The 27,221-nt window shown below is 49.4% G+C and overlaps 1 protein-coding gene across 1 annotated transcript; it reads left to right on the top strand.

Annotated features, from left to right (window-relative positions):
• Slc13a2 (solute carrier family 13 member 2) lies at nucleotides 1–25,682 on the top strand. Its single transcript, XM_047545713.1, has 12 exons — nucleotides 1–153; nucleotides 17,371–17,499; nucleotides 18,573–18,709; nucleotides 18,818–19,017; nucleotides 19,567–19,747; nucleotides 19,847–19,969; nucleotides 21,620–21,838; nucleotides 22,055–22,143; nucleotides 22,403–22,524; nucleotides 23,675–23,836; nucleotides 24,449–24,586; nucleotides 25,094–25,682. The coding sequence occupies exons 1-12, from the start codon at nucleotides 52–54 to the stop codon at nucleotides 25,253–25,255; spliced, it is 1,764 nt and encodes a 587-aa protein (XP_047401669.1). The 5' UTR covers nucleotides 1–51; the 3' UTR covers nucleotides 25,256–25,682.
• Nucleotides 25,683–27,221: the final 1,539 nt, after the last annotated feature.

Genomic DNA, 27,221 nt, shown 5'->3' with positions numbered 1-27,221 from the left:
TTCCTCGGCTCCTGGAGGCTGTGACTCTGGCAGCTCCAGCTGGTCCACACCATGGCCACCTGCTGGCAGGGCCTGTGGGCCTATCGCTCCTACCTGATTGTGTTGCTTCTGCCCATCATTCTGCTGCCTCTGCCTATCCTTGTCCCCAGTAAGGTAAGGACTTGGGGTTCTGGACACAGAAAACTCCAGGGGAGTCAGGGGAGGGTCTGTCTGGGCAGGGTGGGGCATCCTTAGGAACCAGCATAGCCTCCTCATCTCTTCTACCCTGGAAGCGACACTCCAACCTCCTGGCCCTCCTGAGGGCTGCAGGCCAAGAGGTCAAAGTGGGCTTTTGCTTGGCACTCAGAAGTAGAAGTCCCTTGAGAATCACTCATGTGCATTTGAAATCTGCTGTCTTGGGGAACTGGAAGCCAATTCTGTAAAGGAGCTGCAGAAGGAGGCAGATGGAGTTGATCTGCTCACCACATGCCCACCCAACCCCCTGCACTGGGCTCTTTGGGAGCAGTGTGGGGAGGGACAGGAAGAGGAAGGGAGGTGGCCAGCTTTGGAGAGGGAAGGAAGAAGAGTAGGAGAAAGCTGGCCTCAGGTAGTCTGTGTCTTTGCAGGTGTAAACAAAAAGAGAAGCTGACCTATAACCTCAAGGGCTAGGTCTACTGAGGAGGGAGATGGGAATGTGAAGAGGGGAACCACTGTCAATGCACACATCAGGGCACAGGGTCCCTACCTCTTCCCCCAGCCCCAGCAAAAGTGATAATTTCATCTCATTCATTTGAGCCCCCACTTCATGGCCTGCACTCTGTACCTAGTAACCCCATTCCCTATTTTATGAAGCAAGTCCCACCCTCCCATTTTACAGATGGGGAAAGTTGAGTCATTTACTCGAAGTCCCAGGACAACTCCTAGTTTCATGGAGCCAGATTTTTGTACTCTTTTGAGTTCCTCTGTAGGGAAAAGAATGCAAAATTAGCCTGCTGACCTACGAGACAAGCTTCCTCTCAGGCCAAAACTTGTGATATCTCTGTGGGGAATCCAAGAGATGAATTTTTCAAACAAGCTAGGGCAAGTGTGATAACCCCACCATCACCACGCTAGGGGGAGCACAACCCAGAAGGATCCAGTACTTTTCCCAAGGTCCCACAGGAAAACCTGAGCTAGTGCTAGAAATCAGACCCTTTGGTGGGAGTGCAGTATGTTAGAGGCCCGGCTGTCCCTTTAGCATACCTGCCCCTGCATCCACAACTGGCCCAGGCACTGCCTACCCTGTTCTAATTCTGACGGGGACCTGGGAACCCACCCCTTGCAAAGACTTTGCTCCTACAATTATCCTGTCTCCCCTGCATGATCAATTTCTATCTCTCTGCCTGATCTCTCCCATCGGCACACAAACATCCTGTAGTACCGCCCATCCTAAACAAACAGACAAGTCCCCGCCTTCAGCCCATCTCCAGACAATGCCTTCTCTGCCCTCTCTCTCTTAACAGCAAACCAAAGACATGGCCTACACCACACATGTCCTTTCTTCATTGACCGGCTCCCATCTCCAAAGACCCAGTTCCGCACCAGCTTCCATGGTACCAAACAAACCCTGCAGTCCATCTGTACCTTCCTCTGCCCTTTAGCAGCCTCCACCGTAGTCAGTCACCCTTCTCTTTGCCACAGTCTTCTCTGAGTTTTGGTGACACCTCTGGTTTCCTTCCCACCTTTCCTGGCTCCTCCTCCATCTGACGCTGGAGGCTTGAAGTTTCCCAGGGTCCCTTCCTGCCCCTCCCCTCCCCTCCCTCTCTGCTCCCTACCGCCAGGTGATCTTATGGTGTCTCATTGCTTTTAAAAGCGTCTCTATGTTGAGTCCCCAGTCTGTAGCTCCAGCCTAACCTCTACATTTTTGCTCTCCAACTAACCCTGACAGCTTCTCCACTTGCATATTTTCTCTGTAAGCAGCCTATGCTTCTCCACATGCAGATCAAACCCCAAGTGCCCGTCTTCTCCAGCAGGGTCTTCCCTCAGTCTTACCAAGAAAGGATTAACCTGCTACTTCATTGTGCTAAGCTAAAAACTCACCATCCATCTCCACACATGCACCAGCAGGCCCTGTGTACCCACTCTCCCAAAAACGCTACAGATGCACCCCACTTATAATGGGTTACATCAAATAAACTCAACCTAAGTTGAACAACTGTCAAGTAGAAAACACACTTTGTGAGCTGGGGTCGTGGCTCAGTGGTAGAGTGCTTGCCTAGCACATGTGAGGCACTGGGTTTGATTCTCAGCACCAAATAAAAAAATAAAAAGTAAATAAAGATATCGTGTCCATCTACAAAAAAAAAAAATTTTTTTTAAGAGAGAAAATGCACTTCATGCACCCAACCTACCATACATCCAGGCTTAGCAACATGGTGCACCATGGAGCAAAGGTGTTCACCTCCGTAACTGTGTGGCTGACTGGCAGCTGGATCTCGCTGCCACTTCTCCATATCACCCAAGAGGACCACATGTTGCTAGCTGAGGAAAGACCAAAACTGAAATCTTCCAGCATGGTTTCTGCAGAATTTATGCCAATTTTGCACCAGCATAAGGTGGAAAAATCATTAAGTAGAACCATCATAAGTTAAGGATATCTGTACTCTGAATGCAATCCTAGGGTGGGGATCTTGTCATTTCTCACCTGACCTACCCCTGGCTGGACCTTTCTCCACACTGCAATCAGGATGATCTCAAAACCTAAGATCATGTCACTATACTTACAACCCTACATGGGTTTCCCATCAAACTTGGAATTAAATCCAATCCAAACCCTTCAGAATAAGCATGTCCCTGAGGCTCCGCCCCTGCCAACCCCTCGGACTCCATCCCCTACCTCCTATATCCCGCCTCCAGGTCATGCTTCCGTAGCCATTCTAGTCTTCTCTCTGCTCCTCAGTTTTCTCTGCCCCTGCCTGGACTATTCTCCCAGATGCCTCCTTCATGTTCCTCAGGCTTCCACTTAAATCCATCTCAGAAAAGCCTCTCCGATACTCCAGCCACTCTTCATTACATACCCCTGTTGTTTTTGTTATATTCACTATATGAAATTATCTATTTGTTTCCTTTCTGCTTATCCTCTGACTTGCTGCACTAGAATGTAGACCCCTGGGGGGCAGTGGCCTCATCGCATTCTGTACAGAGTCCCAGGGCCACATAGCAGACACTCAGAAAATACTTCCTGAGTGAAGAAATGAAGGTATGAAGAAATGTGAGCAAAGAGAACCCTTTTCTGAATTCCTATTGAGTCTTTGCTTTCTGTAATGAATCTCCAGACTAAGCCTCTGGACCCCAGTGTGGGAAGGGGGAAGCACAGACTAGGCTCAAACCTGTGTCCATAATAATAGTTGACATTTACTAAGTATATTTGATGTGTTAGGTATTGGGTCAGCCAATGTATTAGCTCACTTATTTCTCACTAAAGCCCCAGTGTGACTATTGCCACCTGAGTGGAGTTGCTACTGCTATCTCAATTTCACAGACATGTAAACTGAGGCACAAAGTGGTAAAGTTATTTGCTTAAAGTTTCTGCTAGAAAAAAAAAAAAAAAACTAGAATGAAACCTGTTCTTGGGGTCTCTGTTTGAGGCTGTTCATGGAGACAGGGTGGTACCCCCATTGGACCCCCTCCCAAGCCTTCCTCCTTCATGCCCATCCAGCCAAACCTTACACCATCCTCCTCCAGAGGTCTGTGGAGCCTTTGCTCTGTGCCAGGGGTTCCTGGAAAGGAATATAATTGTTCTGTCCTCAAGCTTATCACAGTCCAGAGACAGGCATTTATGCCACACAGAGATACAGCAAGAAGTCTATTGAACTCCGAGGAGGGAGCGAATTCTTCCAATGGAATTGAGGGAGAATCCAAAGCGGGTGGTGTTTGGGTGAAGTTCCAGCAGTCAGAGGCAGCTGCAGAGGGCAGGCCAGGTGGCAGGAAGGCCAGGAGCAATAGCGCAAGGCTGAAAACAGCAGTAATGGCAACAGAACCCTTAAATGTTGGTCCCCCCTGGTGGTCCTAGCCAGTCAAGGACAGTAGAATCCAAAACTTTCTCCCTGCTCCCCTGGCCCTGCAGCCAGAATACCATCAGTATATGGCAGCTTCCACTGTTCATTCATTCATCCATTCCTTCCCTTGTGGGTGAAGCCAGGCCTCAGTACCGTGTGACAGGGACCGTTTAGGTGCATTGAGGAGAGAATTTGGTGAAATGGGCATTCCTCAGGGTGGGTGAAGTGGGGAGACACATGGAAAGCACACGCTGTACAAACCATGGAAACACTATAGCAGGTTGTGACTATGACTCAGAGAGGGTCTGCTGTGCACACAGGGAGGACAGCCTCACGAGGGGCCATAGCCACCCTGAGATCTGAATGCAGATAAGAGCCATTCAAGCTCAGCTCTGGGTGAAGAGCAGTCCAGGCAGAACATACAGCAAGCACCAAGGGCTGAGGACAGGAGCGAGCTTGGCAAGGTGACCTGAGTGAGGATCAGATTGTTTAAGTCAAGGTTAGAGATGGAGGGAGAACTCAGCCAATGTCAGCCTCACGAGGCCAGGGGAAGGAGTGGGGATCTTATGCTATGGACCATGAGTGGTAAATGATTTGCTCAAGGGTCAAATGACTAGTAAGTTAAGAGCCAAAAATGCAGTTGGGCATGGCAGTGCACACAAGTTTGACTTATGTCGACCTGGGCAACTTAGTGAGACCCTGTCTCAAAATAAAAAATGAAATAAACCAAGGATGTAGCTCAGTGTTAGAGTGCCATCCTGGGAACAGCAAAAAAAAAAAAAAAAAAGCAATGCCTTCTGGGACTCAAAGGGACCATCTATAAAGACAATCTCCAGATGGCACAATGCTGTCCAGACAAAAGCTCAGCAGAAATCAATATTGCCTTATAGTAAGAACAGAAGATGATGGGATCTCTTAATCTGAACCACCTGCACTCTTAAAAGGACAAGAACAGAATGTGGGCATCATAAAATCTCCATAGAGGACCTTAATGCCAGCTATTCCTGAACCCCAAGGGCACAGGACTCTAGAGGATTCACTACAGATAGGAAGACTGGACAAGGAATTTGGACTCTCTATCTTTTGAGACTCTCTGGCTGTCGGTGAAGAAAGCAGAGTCCAGAAAACAAAGCATGGATTTTGGAATCAGATAAGATGTGGATTCAAATACACTTAGGAGCATGTACAGCCTGCAACCTTGCAGAGCCTCTCCAACCCTCTCACCTTGAAGGGATTGTTTGTTGTGAAGATGAGACAAAACATCCTCCATACCCAGAGTGCCTGCCTCCCTGCTCTGTTCACACTGGCTCTCTCTGCTCCCGGCCTCTTGTATCCCATGTCCCCCAGGAAACACAGACTGGCTCAGACACCATGTAAATGTCTCATTTCTCCACAGCTCTGTTCAGATGGGCTGTTGTCCTCTCGAGGGCCTCAGATGTTCCCACCTGTGAAACAGGAAGGCATGTCTGGTCATTCCCCCAGAGTGGTGAGCTGTGGTCCCCAAGGGCAGCTGAGAGCAGCAGCTGGGGCTGTGTGTGGTTCCCTAGTCTCTGGGGCACCTGAAAGTAGGACTAGAAGTAGAAGCCAGCCTCCAACATCAGGGGATTCCTGGAGTAGAGAGAAGGTTCCCCAACTCAGACTTTGCCTCTAGATTGCTAAATCATGTCCCTGCTTATCAGCAACTCCAAGGTGAAAACCAGGAATGGGAAAGTAAGATACAAATCTTCAACAGCCACGTTTCCTGGATGTAATCCAGGGAGGCCCAGGGCTGTTGTGAGGATCCAATTCACGGGGGAGTGTGGGAATGCTGTGTTCCTGTTGCCCCGGCTTAGCTTGTGTTGGCTCTTTAGTGGACACAGCACTCCTGGCTGTGGCCCAGACTGTGATGTCAGGAATCTTCCCCCACCTTTGTTTTTTCTGACACTCAGAAATCCATTGTCTCAACTAGGCACTCCTGTAGTCGCAGCTAACCAAGGAAGCTGAGGCAGTAGGATCACTTGAGCCCAGGAGTTCAAAGCCAGCCTAGGCAACATGGTGAGACCTGATCTCTGGGGAAAAAAAAAAGAAAGGAAAGAAGAAATTCCTCCCTCTCTAGGAGCCGAAGATGGTGCAACAAAGTCATTTGTACTGAGGGGCAGAAATAAATGGAGTCCACCCAAGTGAGAAAGGATTGGAGGAGTCGGCTGCCATCGCCTATGATTGGCAGGGCCTTGAGGCAGGCAGGGAGGGGATGGGAACACTTCTGAACCAGAGGAGGAGAGGGTTAGCTTCAGGTGTGCCCGATGGGGAGGCTGTGAGTCCTGGGAGCCTTAGGCAGTCTAAGTAGAGAAGAGCACACAGCGAGACTGGTGGGGACATCATGTGTGACTTTCTCAATGTTGGGTCTGACTTGGAAGTAGGGGAAGGATGTGGGGGCAAAATCGAAGGAAGTTGGCAATCTGAACAAATCCCAACTGTTGAAGGCCAACTGCTGCGGGAGTTGTGGTTTGGCTTCTGGACTGGTTGCTGTGGAGACTGTGGGACATATTTTTACAAGTGAATTAGCCATTGTCCCCTTTGTATATTCAGTACTCAAAGGTATTAGGCACTTGTCTATTATTTCTGGAAAGGTTGTTATCCTCCCAGCATTTTTTTTTTCGTGATTTAATAGCTGGATTTCAATATGACTGTTTCTTTGTAGGCCCACGTGTGTTATTTATTGCACTTTAAAAACTTGTCCTAAGGAGTTTTTAAGTTTTCGTCAGGCTGCCAAGTGGGTCCTGATACCAAAAAAAAAAAAAAAAAAAACACAGGTTAAGAACCCCTAAATCAGAGAAGTCACATGAAATTTTATTTTCTTTTGTACTAGGGATGGAACCCAGGGCCTCACACATGCTGGGCGAGCACTCTACCACAAGCCACATCCCCAGGTCTTTTCATTTTATTTTGAGACAGGGTCTCACTAAGTTGTCCAGGCTGGCCTTGAACTTGCCATCGTCCTTCCTCCGCCTCCTGAGAAGCTGGAATTACAGGTGCGCACCACTGTGCCTGGTCACTGACTCTCAGGTTTTTTTCTTTTCTTTCTTTCTTTCTTTTTTTGTTTTTGTTTTTGTTGTTGTTGTTGTTTTGTGTTTTGTTTTGTTTTGTTTTGTTTTGATACTGGGGATTGAACCCAGGGCCTCACACGTGCTGACCACGTGCTTTACCACTGATATACACTTCCACCTCCTGTGTAATCTTTTATTAAAACACCTACCTGACATGACACTCTATCTGCCTTAAACCCTTCAAAGGCCTCCCACTTTTATCTTCCCAAGAAAGTCCTAGGTCTCTCTCAGGGCACATCAAGTTCTTTTCCAGTATACACCCCTCCAGGAAAGGATCTTGATCTTTGCTGCTGTGTTCTGTGCCCTCTGTGTTTTCCCCCTCACCCCAACCCCTCTTGCCTACCAAGTGAACTCCTACTCGGCCCTCAGCACCTGTTCAGCATCCCCTGTCTTGAACCCTTCTTCAGCCCAGATGGAAGGAGGCTCTGGGAAGAGGTCCTTCTCCTCTGAGTACCCACCTCTCCTTTGCCGTGGTACTTGGCAAGATGCCACCCAGCGCCCCACCTTACTTCCAAGCCCCAAGAACGCTCACCGCCAGCCATATCCCCACTTGCAGGGGCAGAGAGCCAGCAGGAGAGGCCTGCTGTGTGTCAGCCCATCCCCACCCTGGGTTAACCTTCAATCACCAGGAGAAATAAGCTGTGACACCTTGAGACTGTGGGTATGTTTGCTGCTGCCTGGCAGCCATAGGCCATGCTGTCCACATTCTTTGACCCTGCCCACATCTGCCACTCACCCAGAGTCCAGAGTCTACCCTGGATTCTCTGGTACATTCATTTCCATCTGCACTCATGCATCCTGATTCCCCAGCAGTCCAGGGGCATGTTGCTCTCCCAAGGCCAGTCTTGTGATTTGTTCATGGGGTTCAATGCCTTACAGCCTCTTTCTGCATAGTCACATCTGTTAGTCCTTTTCATTCTTATACTATCCCAGTCAGGTCGGTGCTTCTCTTATTCCCATTTGTAAATATGTAAAGGAGATACATATGTGCACATCTGGAAAGGTCGTGTATTTCTTTAAAAAAAAAGAAAGTCAAGAGAGATTAAGCAATTTGTCCAAAGACACACATTGATAAAGCTGGGCCTGGGCACTTGGGTTTTTTTGACTCCCGGATGTGTGCTTTCCCATTGGAAAAGAAGCATGCTGTCAGCCTTAGGATCTGGGAGCCCTTTTCTGTCCATTACTGACTTTGCAGAACAGCCCACCTAGCCAGGTTCTACAGGCTAGTCCACACACACACACTCCCTGTGGGCAGAACTGGGCCTGACTAACGTCTGTCTCCCTAGGGCCTGCATTCATTCACTCACGCATTCAGGGTACCAGTTCTATTGCAAAGGTGCCAGGCTCCCTGATGGAATGAGTAGAAAGGGACTCGGGCCCTGAAGATTACAATAAAAATAAATAAATAAATAAATAATGCTCATCATTAATTCATAAAACAATGTTGATTACAGACTCTGATAACCACTGTGCAGAAGAGGTACCAGAAATCAGAGTGTGACAAATGGGGATTCTACCTCAACCTGGAAGCTGGATTTCCCTGGAGAAGGAATATTTGGGCTGAGATCTTAAGCCTGAGTAGAGGGGCTAGGGATATAGCTCAGTGGTAGACTGCCTGGCTGGCATGCATGAGGCCCTGGGTTCAATCCCCAATTCTACAAAAAAAAAAAAAAAAGAATGAGCAGATATCAACTAAACTAGGTAAAGTGGGGAGACAAGAGTGGGCCAGAGAAAGGAAATTATGTGCAAAGGCCCTGTGGCCAGAGAGAGGATGGGGTATTCAAGGAACTTGAAGAAGACCTGTATGACCAGAGCAGAGATAGCAAGGAGGGGAATTCTTTGATTTTTTAAAATTGTTTGTTCTATTTAGTTGTACATGACAGTAGAATGCATTTGGATTCGTTGTACACAAATGTGTACAACTTTTCATTTCTCTGGTTGTATATGATGTAGTCACACCATTCTTGTAATCACACATGTACATAGGGTAATGATGTTTATCTCATTCCACCATCTTTCCTCCCCCCAGCCCCCTCCCATCCCCTCATTTTCCTCTACACAATCCAGCATTTCTCCATTCTTTCCTTACCCCCCTCCCCTCCCTGTTATATATCATCATCCTCTTATCAGAGAAAACATTTGGCCTTTGGTTTTTGGGGATTGGCTTATCTCACTTAGCATGATATTCTCCAACTCCATCCATTTACCTGCAAAGGACATAATTTTATTCTTCTTTATGGCTGAGTAATATCCCATTGTGTATATATACCACAGTTTCTTTATCCATTCATCTTTTGAAGGGCATCTAGGTTGGTTCCACAATCTAGCTATTGTGAATTGAGCTGCTGTAAACACTGATGCGACTGCATCATTGTCGTATGCTCATTTTAAGTCCTTTGTGTATAAACTGAGAAGTGGGATAGCTGGGTCAAATGGATGTTCCATACCAAGTTTTCTGGGTAATCTCCATACTGCTTTCCAAAGTGAATACACCAATCTGCAGTCCCACCAGAAAAGTATGAGTGTACCTTTTTTCCCACATCCTCCTCAACATGTTATTGCTTATATTGCTGATAATTATCATTCTAACTGGAGTAAGATGAAATCTTAGAGTAGTTTTGATTTGCATTTCTCTAGTTGCAAGAGATGATGAACATTTTTTCATGTTTGTTGATCGATTGTATTTCTTCTGTGAAGTATCTGTTCAGTTCCTTAGCCTGTTTATTGATTGGGTTATTTGTATTTTTGATGTCAAGTTTTTTGAGTTCTTCATAAATTCTGGAGATTAGTTCTCTATCTGAAGTGCATGTGGTAAAGATTTTCTCCCACTCTGCAGACTCTCTCTTCACATTATTGTTTATTTCCTTTGCTGAGAAAAAGCCTTTTAGTTTGAATCCATTCCATTTATTGATTCTTGTTTTTATTTCTTACACTTTGGGAGTCTGGTCCTAAGCCAAGATGATGAAGATTTTTTTGTTGTTGTTAAATATTTTTAGTTGCAGATGGACACAATACCTTTATTTTGTTTATTTAGTTTTTGTTTTTTGGTTTTTGTTTGTTTATTTGTTTGTTTTTTATGTGGTGCTGGGGATTGAACCCAGTGCTCCACATGTACTAGGCAAGTGCTCTACCACTGAGTCACAACCCCAGTCCCATTATGAAGAGTTAGGCCTACTTTTTCTTCTATTTGGTGCAGGGTCTCTGGTCTAATTCCTAGGTCCTTGATCCTTTTTGAGTTGAGTTTTGTGCAGGATGAGAGATAGGGGTTTAATTTCATTTTGCTACATATGGATTTTCAGTTTTCCAAGCACCATTTGTTGAAGCGGCTATCTTTTCTCCATTGTATGTTTTTGACACCTTTGTCTAGTATGAGATAACTGTGGGTTTGTCTCTGTTTCTTCTATTCTGTATCATTGGTCTACCTGCCTATTTTGGTGACAAAACCATGCTGTTTTTCTTACTACTGCTCTGTAGTATAGTCTAAGTTCTGCTTCACTCTTCCTGCTAAGATTGCTTTGACTATTATGGGTCTCTTATTTTTCCAAATGAATTTCACGATTGCTTTCTCTATTTCTATGAGGTACATCATTGGGATTTTATTTGGAATTGCATTGAATTTGTATAGTGCTTTTGGTAGTATAGCCATTTTGACATTATTAATTCTGCCTGTCCAAGAACATAGGAGATCTTGCCATCTTCTAAGGTTTTCTTTCATTTCTTTCTTTAGTGTTCTATAGTTTTCACTGTAGAGGTCTTTCACCTCTTTTGTTAGATTGATTCCCAAGGTTTTTTTTTTTTTTTTTTCCTGAGACTATTGTGAATGGGGATAGTTTTCCTAATTTCTCTTTCAGAGGATTCATCACTTGTGATTAGAAATGCATTAGATTTATGAGTGTTGACTTTATATCCTGCTACTTTGCTGAATTCATTTATTAGTTCTAGAAGTTTTCTGGTAGAATACTTTTGGATCTTCTAAATATAGAATCATGTCGTTGGCAAATAGGGATAGTTTGAGTTCTTCTTTTCCTATTCCTATCCCTTTAATTTCTTTCTTTCGTCTAATTTTCTGGCAAGGGTTCCAAGGACTATGTTACATAGAAGTGGTGAAAGAGGGCGTCCCTGTCTTGTTCCAGTTTTTAGGGGGAATGCTTTCAGTTTTTCTCCATTTAGAATGATGTTGGCCATGGGCTTAGCATAGATAGCTTTTACAATGTTGAGGTATGTTCCTATTTTTTCTAATATTTTGAGCATAAAGAGGTGCTGTATTTTATCAAATGCTTTTCTTGCATCTATTGAAATGATCACATGATTCTTTAAGTTTATTGATGTAATTATTTACATTTATTGATTTCTGGATGTTGAACCAACCTTGCAGCCCTGGACGAACCCCACTTGATCATGGTGCACTATCTTTTTTTTTTTTTTTTGGTGTATAGTACTAGGGATCGAACTCAGGGCCTTGTGCTTGTGGGGCAAGCACTTTCACCAGCTGAGCTATCTCCCCAGCCCACTCACTATATTTTTGATATGTTTTTGTATACGATTTGCCAGAATTTTGTTTAGAATTTTTGCATCTGTATTCATCAGGGATATTGGTCTGAAGCTTTCTTTCTTTGATATGTCTTTGTCTGGTTTTGGTATCAGGGTGATACTAGCTTCATAGAATGAGTTTGGAAGGGTTCAAGTAGGGGAGTTTTGAGGCAGGAAGCACACAGGGCCGAGGATATGGCTCACTGGTAGAGAGCGCATAGCATGTGAGAAGCACTAGGTTCAGTTCCCAGCACCAAAGAGGCAGGGAGTAGGGGAAGGGGCACAGTCCAGACCTGAACTTAGGTTCCTGAAAGCAACAGGAGTCACTCAAGGGATCTGAGCTGCTTCAAGGTGAGTGACTGTTGGGGGAGAGGGTTGCAAATTAAATAGATCTGTCCCTTGAGATCACTGGATCCAGTCAGGAGAAGTGATTTCAGGGACAAGAGTACATGCGAGAGTAAATGGACAGATGGATAAGGAGACTTTTGGTGACAGGTGCTGGGCCTTAGACCAGGCTAGAGGCCCACAGTTGGAGAAAAATAAAATAAATGGGAGTGTGTGAGGGGTGGAACCAGTCTGACCTGGGGAGGATGCTTGTGGAATGAGTGAGTGATAAACAGGCCAGAGACCCTGATTCCATGCCCCACCCCAACCCCAGGGCTTCTAATAGCAGGGACTGTCTGGAGGTGGAGACAAAGGAGCTATGAACAGGGCCACTTCCAAGGATTCGGAGTGGCACAAGTGGGAAAGAAGGATTCATAGACCAAGGCCAGCAAAGAAGTGAGGGGTGAGAAACCCAGAAACTGAGTTCCTGTCCTCAGGAGCTCATAGACAGACACTGGACGGGGTGTAGCTCAATGGCAGAGCACTTGCCTAGCGCACACAGGGTCCTGCATACAATCTTCTGCACAAGGGGGCAGCGGGAAGATACTGAGAGAGTAAGTACTTATGTGCTGTAACCAAGGAACAACTATCTTCCTGGCATGGGGAAGCAGGAGGAAGTGACAGGCAGAAGGAAGAACAGCAACTGCTAGGAGAAGACTCTTTGCCACTGGTTTCTGAGCTCCAGGGAAGGACACTGCAGACAGCAGTGTAGGCTAGGCCTTGCACAACTCCAAATGTGAGCAGCGCCCCCAAGGACCTATTGGCCATAGGCTACCAGTTGAGCTTGGCCACCTGAAGTTCCACAGAGTCAGGCTGCAAAGAAGAGAGTACTTGTCCTCCAGAGGACAAAGCTGACCCTGAATCACCCCCTCTACTGCAAGGGAAACTGACCTTAAAATCAGACATGCATAGGGCCAGGAGAAGGGATCTCTGGTGCTCTGCCCTCCAGGGGTGCCCAAGGGGCCATCACCTGACCCACAGGGATCCTCAGAATACTGTCAGTTTCCCAACCTGGAGCCCAGACCCTCCCAGCTTCAACAAATGTCAACAGGCAGTGCTAGACCTTGCTGAGTCTCAGCTTTCCTCCTCCAAATATTGCTTTGAAATGCACAAAATAAAATGTGTAGAATTAAAAGGAAACTTCTTATTTTAAAATATCATTATCAAAGCATGGAAAAAGACATTGCAATTCAGAAATATATGTGCTTCCTTATTAGCACATTAGAAAGATCTAGCATTGGTGTAATAACAACCATAATGTAAGATAGCAATGCATATAAACAATATATAGAGATATATTCTGAGATAACTACAACAACTGATCTGGGCAGGTATTCAGTGTCTGACAGCCACAATAAAATATTTGTAAGAGCCCAACACACTTGTAGTCCCAGCTACTTTGGAGGCTTGGACAGGAGGATTGCTTGAGCCCAGGAGTTCCAGGCAAGTCTAGGAAACATAGTGAGACTCTGTCTCAAAAAAAAAAAAAAAAAAAGAAAGAAAGAAAGAAATGAAAAAACGAAAATGTCTGTAACAAAGTCACTATTAATGCTGTAAACAGTGCTTGTAATTCCAGCTACTCAGGAGGTGAAAGGTGACAAGTTTGAGACCAGCCTGGGCACTTTAGTAAGACCCTGTCTCAAAATAAAAAATAAAAAAATAAATGGGTTGAGCATGTAGCTCAGTGCTTGCCTATCATGTGTGAAGCCCTGAGTTCGATCTCCAGTACTGCAAAAAGAAAAAGTTAACAGTATTGTTGTGCATTAATCTATGATGGTATTTTGTCCCAATAAACCCAACATAAATTGAAAATCTCTTAAGTTGAAAATGCACTTAAGGGCTGGAGTTGTGGCTCAGTGGTAGAGTGCTCACTTCGCATGTGTGAGGCCCTGGGTTCGATCCTCAGCACCACATAAAAATAAAATAAAGGTATCGTGTCCACCTACAACTAAAACAAAATAATGTTTAAAAGAGAATGCATTTACTACACCTAACCTACAAGACATCAGAGCTTAGCCTCACCTACCTTGAATGTGCTCAGGACACTTCCATTAGACTATTAGACCACAGCTGAGCAAAATCGTTTAACATGAAACCTATTTTATAATGAAGTGTTGAATTGCTCATATGATTATTGAATACTGCACTGAAAGTGAGAAGCAGAACAGGAGTGTGGGTGCCCACTGATAATGAATGGTTAATAGTTGATGTCTGGGAAAGCAGAGATTCTACTGAACACTTATCCCACTTCCCTTATTTTTCCCCCTGTACTAGGAATTGAACCCAAGGCCTCTTGCATGCGAAGTAAGTGCTCTACTACTGAGCTCCATCCCCAGCTCTTTTGTTGTTATTGGTTTGGGAGAGTTTTGTTGATTTGTTTGTTGAGAAGGGTCTCCCTAAATTGCCCAGGCAATAGCCTCGAACTTGTGATCTTCCTGCCTTAGCCTCCCAAAGGGCTGAGATGTCAGGAGTTCGCCACCACTCCCAGCTGCTTATTGCTTTTACAGCATTATAAAGTTGAAAAATTGCAAACCAAACGATTCATAAGCCAAGCACAGTCTGTACTGTGACTTTGTGACCTATGTTCATAGCCTTGGTTAGATACTAATGAATAGATGCATTAGTTTTCCCATCTAATTTCATGGATCCTCAGAATTCCATGCCCCGTGATCCAAGAAGAGTAAGTCAGCAAGTTATGCTATGGCTTGAAAGACTGCCCTGGAGGCCGGATGGAGACACAGGACCAAAGCCCCCAGGGTCAAGGAAGGCTTCAGAATGGAACTATGAGACAGGGTTTAGAGAGAGATCCAGCACAGTTGTAAAAAGGGAGGCACAGGGGGTGTGGCTCAGTGGTAGAGCACTTGTCTGGCATGTATGAGGCCGTGGGTTCAATACCTAGTACTGAAAAAAAAGGAGGGAGTGCAGAAAGGAACCACATGTTAAACACAGGGGAGTCACAGGGACAAATTTGACTATTAACAACTTCCTTTACAGTGTGGAAATGGGGTCTCAAAAACGAAGCACCTTAGCCAGGCATGGTGGCATGTACACATGGTCCCACCTACTCAGGAGGCTGAGGCAGGAAGATCACTGGAGTCCAGGAGTTGGAAGCCAACCTGGCAACATAGTGAGACCCCCATCTCAGGGGAAAAAAAAAAAGCGACATGCCTGAGGCAGGCCTCAGAAGTGGCAGGTCCTGGAAAGAGTTCCGTTTCGACTCAGAGCCCCAACTTATCCCCTTTACACCCCACCAGTTACAAGGAGCCTGAGGCTGAGGACACTTTAAAATGGGAGGCATTAAGTTCAGAGTAGAAGCTGGGGCCTAAGGACCAAAAGGCCCAGATTCTTCACTTTATATTGTGTGACTCCGAGATTTTTTTTTTTTTTTTCCCAGTTCTAGGGATGGAACCCAGGGCTTCACACATGCTAGGCAAGCACTCTACCACTGTGCTACATCCCCAGACTTTTAATTTTTTAAAACTTTGGTACAGGGTTTCACTGAATTTCCCAGGCTTGCTCAGTCTCCGGAATAGCTGGTGTGCACCACCACAGTTGTAGCTTTAAGATATTTGCCTAATTTATTCGCACCTGTCTCTTATCATCTGTGCAATGGGGACAATAGCCAATACCTCACAAAGCAACTAAGTGTGAGTTTTAAAAGCCTTCGAAGCACATAGATCACAATGGCTGGCAGAGTGATCTCATGGTTCTTCTGCGAGCTTTCTTCTGGAATCGGCATAGTGGCAATTTGCCTCAGCTCTCCTCTCTATGACCAGAGAGTTCTAGCTAGGTCGGGGGAACACTAGGGTCCAGAGGGGCTGGCTTGCCCTTAGCCCGAGGGGAGGATAAGTGACTGGCCAGCCAGTCACTGCAGGTAAGGAAGCAGTTGAAGAAATACGTGCATCAGCACAATCCCACTAGGGGAGGCGAGGGGTGGATCTCTGGTCGAGGGTCAAGAGGCCCCACCCCTGGAGCTGATGAGTTCATGTTCAGGGTGAGATGTGGTGGAGGTGTAGTGGAAAGAGCGTGCTGGGCTTCACAGTGGGGCTGTGAACCACTGTATGGGCTGCATGCTAAGCGACTCCAGGGGACTTATGCTCTTGGGAGGCACTGGGCGTTATCCTATGCAGAGGCCCTATCCCCTCTTGGCTCTGCCACTCCCTAGTTCTGGGGCCCTGAGCAAGCCACTTTGCTCTCTGAGCTCATCCATAAAGTGGGATCACCACACCCTCCTTAATGGCTCTTATGTCTAACACTGAACTCCTAAGAGTTGCTCGATTAGCAACATCTTCCTGTCCCCACAGGGAATCTCCTCCTCCTACCCCAAGGGACCCTTGCCAATCTTCAGGGTACTTAGGGGATGAGGTACCAAGGAGTGAGCCCAGGGAGAGAGAAGAAGGACAGGGGCAACTGGAACAGCTAAGAGAGGAACCCCCTCCCAGCCTGTGGTCTAACTAATCCCTGCATGACATCTCTTTCTTTGGCAAACAGAGAGTGCAGGTACCTCCTCCCCTGGCTAATGATTCCCCAGCCCTGGGAGAAGCTCTATTAAGTAGACTGGACCCTTGACTTCCGTCTGCTCCAACCTAAGCTTGAGGTCAAACTTCTCTGGACTTGGACTTGGGAGAGATGGGGGGTTTTGGTACCTAAAGACTATGTCTCCCCATAATTCCCTGAGCAACCTAGGGATGGGGAAACCTTTCATGTGGTCCATAAATGTGAACATGCCTCTGGAGTGTATGATGCAGTGGCCAGATCAAGGTTGCTACAAAGGAGGACATCTGACATTCCCAGAACTTCCCCAGTGATTCATTCATTCAGGCAAGATTCGCTCCAAAGCCTGCTGCATCCTGAGCTCTAAGGATCAGATGCCACAAAATTGACTCTGTCCTCCTGGAGCTCACTCCTAGCAGAAGAAACACTCACGAGACATACAAATAAACATTCTTACAGGTTGTGATAAGAGACAGGGAAGGCCAGTGTGCCTTGCAGGACCCACATGGCCCAGGTTCCACTTCTTCCTCTGGCAGCCCCCACTTCATCTCAGTACCTTAACCTGGGCCCCATGCAGTCCTTTTAGGGGCCTGACAGCTAACCCCAGTCTCTCCAGTGTGGCTGGATGATAATGCCTGGACCACCAAGGTCAAAGACAAGGTGATGAGTGCCTTGCTTTATTTTTTTAATTTCCATTTTAAAATGGGACCTTGGGTTTGGGACTTATGGGTTTTTGAGGCTCCCCCTACACCCTATGCTATAACAAATTACCTGGTTTTTCTTGGAGACAGGAGGGGGCAAGAGTGTGGGATGTACCCTTGCCCCCTCCAACCACTCTGCCGCCCCCCTCCTACCCACAGGAAGCCTACTGCGCCTACGCCATCATCCTCATGGCGCTGTTCTGGTGCACCGAGGCTCTGCCCCTGGCCGTCACCGCCTTCTTCCCCATCATCCTGTTCCCCATGATGGGTATCATGGATGCCTCTGAGGTGAGTCCCATCCACCCATCCCTAGGAAGAAGGGATCCCCGGGAGGGGGCGTGGGCTTCCCTAGAGCCCTGGTAACGAAGGAAGCCCCACTGCAGGCGGTGTGCATGGAAGAGCAGTTCCTGCCTCTGCTTGACAGGTCAAAGAACAGAGAGGGAGGAATTAGGTAGAGGACATGGAGGGCATGCTAGAAATGTGTGTGGCTGATGTGGAAAGGTCACTCAAAGTGAGAGTGATGAGACTTCCCAGGGAGGTGGACAGCCTGGTGCAGGAAAAGGCCCTTGAAAGTCAGTAAAAGAGTCTATCAACCCCTCATTATCCACAAGGGATTGACTCCAGGACCTCATGATACCAAAATCCCAGGATGCTCAAGTCCCTCATATGGAATGGCATAGTGTCTGCATATACCCTATGCACATCCTCCTTATACTTTAAATCATCTCTAGGTTACTTATAATACCTAATTCAATGTAAAATAATTGTTACACTGCATTGTTTCGGGAATAATGATAGGGGCGAGGGAAGCCTATACATGTTCAGTATAGATGAGTTTTTTTAAAAAAATGTTTTCCATTGAAGGTTGTTTATATCTGCAGATGAAGAACCCACAGGTAGAGAGGGTTGGTTTTATTCTCCTAGTTCGGGGGTTCTTGAATGTAAATGAGCACCAGAGCCCCCTGGAGGGCTGTTTCCGGCCCCTGAGTTTCTGATTCAGTAGGTATGGGGTAGGGCTAGCAAGTTCCATTTGATGTTGAGGATGGTGAGTCCATTTGATGGTCACTTATAGAAAACCACTGCCCTACTTTTTCTAGAAAGAGCACGAAATTATCTGTTTCCCACTCCATGGCTTGAATGATGAGTGAAATCTGGCTAGATTTATCCTCAGGGGACAAAGAGTGGATTTGGTTAGAACAGGGCAACCTGGTTAATACCAAATGGCAGATCATCCAAAGGCCATTTTTGGTCCTGAGAGCCCAGAGGAGTGCCAGTTTGTAAGGACTGCACCCTATACGCATAGGAGCATCGTGGGAGACCCCAGGTCTATCTGTGGTTTCAGTCACATGCCCACCCACCAGGTCTGCATCGAGTACCTCAAGGACACTAACATCCTGTTCCTCGGGGGGCTGCTGGTGGCCATCACTGTGGAGCACTGGAACCTGCACAAACGCATTGCCCTCCGCGTGCTCCTCCTCATCGGGGTGCAACCAGCCCTGTGAGTCCCCACAAACCGGGACAGGAGAACAGGGGTCGGGCGGTGCCCAGGGTTCCCAGTTCCTGAGGGGGAGCTGAAGTGACAGTGTGTCCATCTGCTTGTCCCTAGGCTCCTCCTGGGCTTCATGATGGTCACAGCCTTCCTGTCCATGTGGATCAGCAACACAGCTACCACGGCCATGATGGTGCCCATTGCACATGCTGTCCTGCAGCAGCTGCATGACACACCCAAGGATATTGAGGAGGGCAGTGACAACCCCACCTTTGAGCTCCAGGAGCCAAGTCCCAAGAAGGAGGTGACCAAGCTCGGTGAGAGAGGAGGCAGGCCCTACCCCAACAACTCAGTTCTTGGGGGAGCTCTGAGGGACCATCCTTTCCCAAGGGTAGTCATCTTGGAGACTGGGGAGAGAAGAGAGAAGCAAGAGGCACAGTGACCAACTTGATCTGGATTGCCTGGAACTTTCCTGGTCTTACAATGCCAAGACCCATGTGCTAGGACTACCCTCAGCCCCAGGCAATCCAAGAGGCTTGGTCACTCTAGCAAGAAAAGAGCTGGTGCCTGGGCGGCGGGCAGCACTCTGGCCACAATTCTTCCTGCCTTGTTTGGATGATCCTCTTTTCTTTGTGCCTCAGTTCCCTCTCTCAAGAGAGGGTGCACCAGATGGTGTCTAAGGGTACTCTCGGCCTGAGGCTCCAGGGATTCGGGGCCCACTCAGACCTAGGGACAGCCTCTGTCCTCCTCCCAGACAGGGTCTAGGCTGTCCACTGATAAGGCACCCTGGGATCCATGGAGCCTCAACCATGTTCCCTGGAGCTGTCCCTATGCCTGCCCTGACCTGAACTTTCCCTTCTTCCCAGATAATGGGCAGGCCCTCCCTGTTGCAGCTGCTCCTTCAAAGCCAAGGGTACAGAAAACCCAGGAGCAGATACGCTTCACTCAGTGCATGAGCCTGTGTGTCTGCTACTCGGCCAGCATTGGGGGCATCGCCACACTGACTGGCACAACGCCCAACCTGGTGCTGCAAGGCCAGGTCTCCTCGTGAGTGACGGAGGGCAGGAGGCATGACAGGGCTGGGGTAGGGGATTTCTGCACTCCCCCGTGAGGCAAATGTCACACAGGAACCTATGTCCCCTTCAGGATCTTCCCCCAAAACCCCAACGTGGTGAACTTTGCCTCCTGGTTCAGCTTTGCCTTCCCCACCATGATTGTCTTGCTGATTCTGGCTTGGTTATGGCTTCAGATCCTCTTCCTGGGTTTCAAGTAAGTGGTGGAGTGAATAAGAGACACCCAGGTCTTTGTCCGTACCCCTGGGAGCTTCTGGTTGGGTCCAGATGTGAAAAATGACAACCCGTGAGACAGCTCTTTCTCCCGAGGCCCCTCTGAGCACTTGGCCTCCTATTTGAGGGAATTGCTGGGTGGGTGATGTTTCCCCAGTTAGTAAATGAGCACTGTCTCGAGGAGTGGTCGCCACTAGGTTTTTTAGTGCTAGGATTGAGAACCAGGTCTCCTGATGTCCAGACCAGGCCCCTTCCCATAATGCTCCACAGTCCTTGGATAAGTGCTTGAGGAACACACAACGAGTGGGTCAATTAGAGAAGCATTGTTATGCTCCTACTGCATGCCTGGGCCTGTGCTAAGTGCTGAGAATACCGAAAGGCATTTGGCAAACTCCATGCCCCTGATGGATGATGATATGGCATGGACCATGACAGAGGGAAGCATAGAGGAGCATGTGCCTAAGGTAGTGGATCCTCTAAGAGGCTTCTGAAAAACTCAACATCTGAGCCGACTCTCGTAGGAGTAAAGTCAGTCAAGTAGAGAACAGGGCAACACATTGCAAAGCAAAGGCAAGGAAGGACCTGGTGCATTTGGAGGGACTCCAGCTCTGTGGGCCTGAAACACAAAATAGAAAAGGGGGCTATCAGGACACAAAGCTCAAGAAGCGGGCAGGGGAAGATTACAGAGGATTCTGTGAGCCACATCAAGGGTTGAGGGTTTGTCCTTGAGGTCAAGAGTAAGAAGGTTTCATTCTATTTGCAACCTTGAGCTACTCCTAGTCACTTCAGGGGCTGTTTTCAAAATCCTTGGAAACCCTGCTAAGGCTCAGTTGGAATTGAGTCTGTGATTGATTAATGATGTCTACTGTGCATACAGCACAGGAGTGGTGGAATAAGCGCTACTGTGGTCTGAGTTATTTGCTCTGCCTTCCCAGGCAGAAGGGAGCCATTACAAGTTTGTAAGCATCATTGCTGTACTTTCAGCAAATCACTTGGGCAGATGCAAGGAGGTTGGATTAAGGTTGGGAGCTGGTATAAGGCAGGGTGGTAGTTGAAGAGATCAGCACAGTTCCAGGCACCATGGGGGAGTCAAAGATGTGTAAAGCATGCTCTTTGCCCTTGAGGAACTCATAGTCCAGCAGTAAGATTTACCCAATGAAAAGTTAAACGTCAACGCGAGTTACATAAGCAGCACAAGGAAGCAGGCCATTGCCTCCTGTACCACTAGGGACAATACAAGTGGGGCAGACTGGCAGGCAGGAGGATTTCCTGAAAGGCTTGCAAAGGAAGGTAGCTGTGAGTCAGCACCAGGAGGAGGCATAGGGTCCAGGCACTAGATCCTTCTAGGCCCAGGCAAGAGAGGGCTTAGCCCAAGAGACCCCTTGGAGGAAGAGGGTCAACAGGGCAGATGGAACAGGGACAAGTGCAGGCCAACCAACTCCCCCTGCTAAACAAGAGCCACGGTCCCCTCTGAGTCTTCTGCTCTTCTCGAGAACCTTCATAGAGTCAGGACTAGTGGAGAGACCCCAAAATGACTTCTAAGGGCCTCAGTGGTCACATCATAGATACTCAGAGCCTCTGACTCCCTGCCTGGTGTAGGCCCTCATGAGCTGTCCCTGCCCTCTGCCTGTAGCTTCCGGAAGAATTTTGGCTTTGGAGAACAGGAGCACCAGCGAAAGGACGCAGCCATCCAAGTCATCCAGACAGAGCACAGGCTGCTGGGCCCCATGAGCTTTGCTGAAAAGGCTGTCACCGTCCTCTTTATTGCTCTGGTGCTGCTCTGGTTCACACGAGAGCCAGGCTTCTTTGAAGGCTGGGGTAACCTGGCTTTCGCCAATGCCAAGGGGGAAAGGTAAGAGTTGCAGGGGGGAGAAGGGGACACACCTGAGGCTCCATGCTGGGGGGTGAGGGAAGGGAGCAGAGCCCCCAGTGCAGAATATGAGGTCATTCTTGGGGCCTGGGGGGGTACCAGGAGTGTTTGTGGGAGGGGCTCCTTTCCACCACCCCTCAACCCTGTGGGCCTGAGCAATTTGAGCCACCAAATCTACCCTCCCTGTCCCACCCACAGCATGGTGTCCGATGGGACAGTGGCCATCTTCATCAGCATAATTATGTTCATTATGCCCTCCAAGATCCCAGGACTGAGCCAGGACCCAGGTAAGCACCTGGACTGAGCAAGGAAGGATCTCTGGTCAGCCTCTGCCTTCAGGCATGTAATACATCTTTGGCAGGAGTTAACAAAACCCAGAGAGGTTGGGGTGACTTGCTAAGGGCACAGGGACTCAGGGACAAAGTTGGAATGTTATAGAACTGAGGGACTCCCTCCTGCATTAAACTCTGAAGGGACCCACTTAGGAAGCCCCAAGTGGAGGCCTGTTGGCTCTGGGTGACCCATCCTTCTCTGCTTGGGGAGTAGAAAAACCAGGGAGACTGAAGGCCCCTCCCGCCCTCCTCAACTGGAAGACAGCGAACGAGAAGATGCCCTGGAATATCGTGATCTTGCTGGGTGGTGGCTTTGCCCTGGCCAAAGGCAGTGAGGTGAGAGACCCGTGAGACCCCTCCCCAGCCTGTGTGAGGGAAACCCTGTGGGAGGAAGGTAGAGATCCTACTTGTGCCCCATAAAGGGCAGATATGATCCCCACTTAGGAGCCCCGGTGGTGGGCAGAAACTTTGCAGAAGCTAGAGGGATGTAGGTATAGTCCCATTCAAAAGGGGAAGAAGAAACAGGAGCCCCAGTGACCTCTCTCCAGTGGGATCCTCAGAGCCAAAAGGGAGACAATCTTCACTCGTGGGTGCGGCCTGATCTCCGCAGTGAATTCTACCCCCACCAGCCCCTCACCCAGGTCACACAGAAGACAATAGCTGGATCACCCCAGTGGTTGGCCGGGCTTTGACAGTGTGCTGGCTGCAGCCACCAGGGGGCGCCATGATCACACCCGGCCAGGCTGTGGGGACCAGGCATTCTCCAGAGCCTCCATCTAAGAGGGAAATCCCTAAAACTGTACTTGGGCATCTGTGTTCTGACTGAACTCACTCACTGCACAGACAGAAGGCAGCTGCCCCAGATCAGGGATCGGTGCGTGGGGCTCCTGGGTCTGTGGTTAGTTCATCCGTCCATGGTGTCCAGCACTGCGCTTCATACAGCGGCATGGACCGAGGAAGAGCCCCAGCTCCCTGCACCCTGTGCAATGGAGCTTCCAGGCTGGCATTACAGATGTGAACGGGACAAGATCTTGGAGCTCTTCCCAGCCTGTGGACTGCCCATCCTCCTGCCAGCCTCTTCAAGGCCCTCCTCCGACTCCCTCCCTGCCAGGAGCACAGGCCCCTCAGCCCCCACCCACCAGGCTGGAGGGGGCAGGGAGAAAACTGCACTTGCCCAGTGACCTCCTGAGAGGAGTCAGGAAAGCAGGGGTAAATGGGGCGAAGGCTTTTACTCCCACCAAACCCCAGATTTCCCAAGGACCCCTTCTCCCAGTTTCTCATCTGGCCCTTCTCCCCTCACCCAGCTCTTCCTCAAGAGCAGCAGAAGGGACCGCTTGATTCTAGGTGGGTCCTGCCTTCCCCTCAGAGTCGTCTTTGACTCTGAAGACTGGGGATGTGGGCAGGAGCAGGATCCTTCCAGAGCCCCAGCAGAGGCTGGGGGCAGCCCGGGCAGCCCTGTCTCCTAACACCACCTTCCTGTCCCCAGAAATCTGGCCTGTCAGCGTGGCTGGGAGACAAACTGACCCCGCTGCAGAATGTGCCGCCCCCCGCCACAGTCTTCATCCTCTGTCTCCTGGTTGCCATCTTCACTGAGTGCACTAGCAACGTGGCCACCACCACGCTCTTCCTACCCATACTGGCCTCCATGGTGAGCTGGACTCCTCCTCCAGGCACCCCTCCTGCTTGCCTCACCAGGGGCTTTGCCTGCGGGGCAGAGTGACCTACCTCCCCACCTCCTCTCCTTTCCTGCAGAGGACCCCTGAGCTTTTACCCTTCTCTGGGTTCTTGGGCTCTTGGGCCCCAAGGCCCTCTGGCCCCTGACTCACCCCCTCCCTGGTGACGTCACCCCTTGAGTATCCTGATGGGGCTCCGAGGTGGCCTCGCCCACCTCCCTGCCCCAACCCCTGTTCTGGTCATTCCAGAGGTGATGGGGTAAAATTGCTCCCTGGAGCGTCCCCAGCCCCTTCCTCCCGGGGCGCGTTCCCACAGCCTTTGATGACACCTCCGGAGCCCCTTTGAGATCCGTTTTATGGGCCCCTCCCCTCACTACGCCCCACAGCACACTCATCTCCTCCAGGGAGGTCAAGGGGCCTTTTCCAGGTCACCTGGGACTTTCTGGCAGAAGTGGTAGGTTCACGACCAGAGAGTGTGTTGGGGGTTGGGGTTGCCCCCCAGAGCGGGGAAGCAGGCGAATTGGGGCCACACCCTTCCCTCTGGGATGAGGACCAAGACCAGCTCTGCCCCACTGTCCCCACTCCAGGCTCAGGCCATCTGCCTCCACCCTCTCTATGTCATGCTGCCCTGCACTCTGGCAGCCTCCCTGGCCTTCATGCTGCCCGTGGCTACCCCACCCAATGCCATCGTCTTCTCTTTTGGGGGCCTCAAAGTGTTGGATATGGTGAGTGGCAGGCAGACCTGGGTGCCTCAGCCTCCTTCTGGCCATCTTTTCATCCTCCTGGGTCGCAAAGTAGCTGAAAGATGCTGGGAGTCTCCAAGCTGAGAGTGGGCCCCATGTGGGGGCGGACCACAGGGGAGGTTGGGGACATGATCCCTCAGTTAGAACATCTTCAAGCACTACCAACCCTGGGCCATGAGAGAAGGAAGGAGGGAAGGAAGTGGGGGACATGAGGAAGAGCCAGGGTGCCTGGTGTACCCATATTAGGGAGGTGAACTCAGAGAGATCCAGGCCCAGGCTCCCTGAAGCTCATGAGGAGCCCTCCCTTTCTCTGTTAGCACTGGGAGTCAAAAGTAGCAAGAAAGTTGCCTAGCACTGTAGGTTAGACCACAAGAAGGACTTCCCAGAGTTTTGCTAATGGAAGGGCTCTGGAGCACCCCTGAACACTTGAGAGGTGCTTACTGGTGCTACTCAGCATCTGCTTAATTGAACTGGCTTTCCTCCCACCAGGCCCGGGCAGGATTCCTGCTCAACATCATCGGGGTACTGGTCATCACACTGGCCATCAACAGCTGGAGCTTCCCCATCTTCAGCCTGCACACCTTCCCTTCCTGGGCCCACTTCAATACCACAACCCACTGCTTACTCAACACCACCACGCCGAGCCCCTAGACTGGGGTGCAGCTAGCCATGCCCAGGAAAACCCACCTTGTCCCACTCCTCTGAGCCAGGAGGGGACGCCCCAAGTTCTAAGCCCTGGGCTAAAGACTGAGAGAAAGGCCCATGTCTACACAATCGAGTGTGCCCATGAGTGTGCTCATCTCTAATGTGTCAGAGGAAAGTGTGTGTATCTATGTCTGCGTGTGTGTGTGTGTTGGTGCATGTGAGTGGGTGCTGCTGTGAGCGGGTCCGAGGGGGGTTTGTGTGCACATCTGATGTGCACACTGTGCATTCATGGAAGATACAACCTGCCCTTCTTTGTCTCTCCAGCTTAGTGACTTTGCACTCTATTTATTGAAACTCAGGATTGGAGTGGCCTGGGAGCAGGGCTGCCTCAGGGACTGGTCCAGCATCTGAGGTCTCCCCAGGCTCCCAGGGTTTGGGGAGGGTTCAAATATTAGCTGATTAAAGTCGTTTTCGGTAGAGTCTGGGATGTCTTTCACAGTGCGCTCTAGACTGCTCCGCAACATGGTTCAAGCCCAGGTTGGAGATATGGCGGGAGGGGGACTCCGTCCTGCATGGCAGCTCCCTTGGCATCCCTCCCACCCACAGAAGAAGGTAATGGTCGTGCACCCCTGCCAGGGCCAATCGGAGTGGGCACAGCCACCCAAGAAAGCAGCACTGACATCACCAGAACTGCTAATTGGGAGCTGCCAGTCCCTGCGTGTCTTTGGGAAAACCGGCCTCCCCGTTCCCAGAGCACTCCCTGAACATTTACATAAAACTCTGTGCCCCTGCCAGTTCCTCACGGACCCTTCCTCCGGCTGGAAAAACCGGTCCCACCAGATCAGAGGAGGCAGGCTGACCCATTCTGGGTGCCCAAAAAGATGGACCCTCACCCAAAATGGCACCCTGCAGCAAGAAGAATGGAGGTTGGATTCACAGGAACAAGTTCAAAACTGCCATGACCTTCTGGGTCCAGAACCAGACAACCTTGGATGATTCTGCCTCTTTATCCCACATTTACCCTCCTCTGCCACCCCACCCCAAACCCTCATAGGCCCCAGAGTTTTCATTTATCTGGCAAAGTGGAGATAGGCTAAGGAAGAATGATTCTACATCTAGCATCCATTCCAGAAACTCAACATCCTTTCCTGGCTAGAAGTTCCTCTTTGCATCTATCCTAATTCTCCCTCACTGTGGATGGTGACATGGAAGCCTTGAGCTCATCTGGATGGAAGTTTCTGGAGTCTCATCCAGTTCCCTCCTTGCTGCGATGGTAGTGAAAAAGAGATATTGCCCATCAGTCTCATGCTCAAATGGAAAAGGGAACCGAGCTGTGAAGGCAGAGGATTTAATTCTGCATCTCTCTGGGCTGGGCTTCCACCGCATCTCCCCAGACCCGGGGGCCTCAGGGGGAGTGCAGTTGGGAGGGAGCTACTGCACAGGGGAGAACATGGCTGTCCCCAGGGGACAGAGGATCCTGACAGGACTTGCCAGACATCCAGGAGAGCAAGGAGAGTCAGATGAGTGGCTCCACCTCCCGGGCCCCCGGCTGGCATTCCTCACCCGCGAAGCATAGTCATAAATCATGGTTCCCCCATCCTAGGACCCCCCAAAGCCCCTGGCGACAGTCCCCTCATTGGGAATGAGCCAGTCCCAGAATGGCGCGGCTCCCCCAGTGGCTTACCCACAATGCACTGGGTTTCTAAGAAGCAGCCTCAGCCCCGCTGCAGGCAGGACCCTCTGCTATTGCTTTCTATAGGACCCTGCTGGGGAACTGCTGTCCAGCCCCAGGTGGGGAAAACGTTTCTCAGGGTGCACACCCCGCATCCAGGGTTCTCAGCTCCATGTCCCCTTTAGCCCCATTCAGAGAGAGTCGGGAGTAGAGTGAGGTCACACAGCAATCCCAGGAGATGAGGACCCAGCTGGCTCAGCATTCTCAGGAGAGGTAGATGCGAGGCAAGCTGGGTCTAGA

Source organism: Sciurus carolinensis, chromosome 3, assembly GCF_902686445.1.
Source record: "Sciurus carolinensis chromosome 3, mSciCar1.2, whole genome shotgun sequence".
NCBI lineage: Eukaryota > Metazoa > Chordata > Mammalia > Rodentia > Sciuridae > Sciurus > Sciurus carolinensis.
Note: the sequence above shows the minus strand (reverse complement) of the source record. Positions and strands in the feature narration are given on the sequence as shown.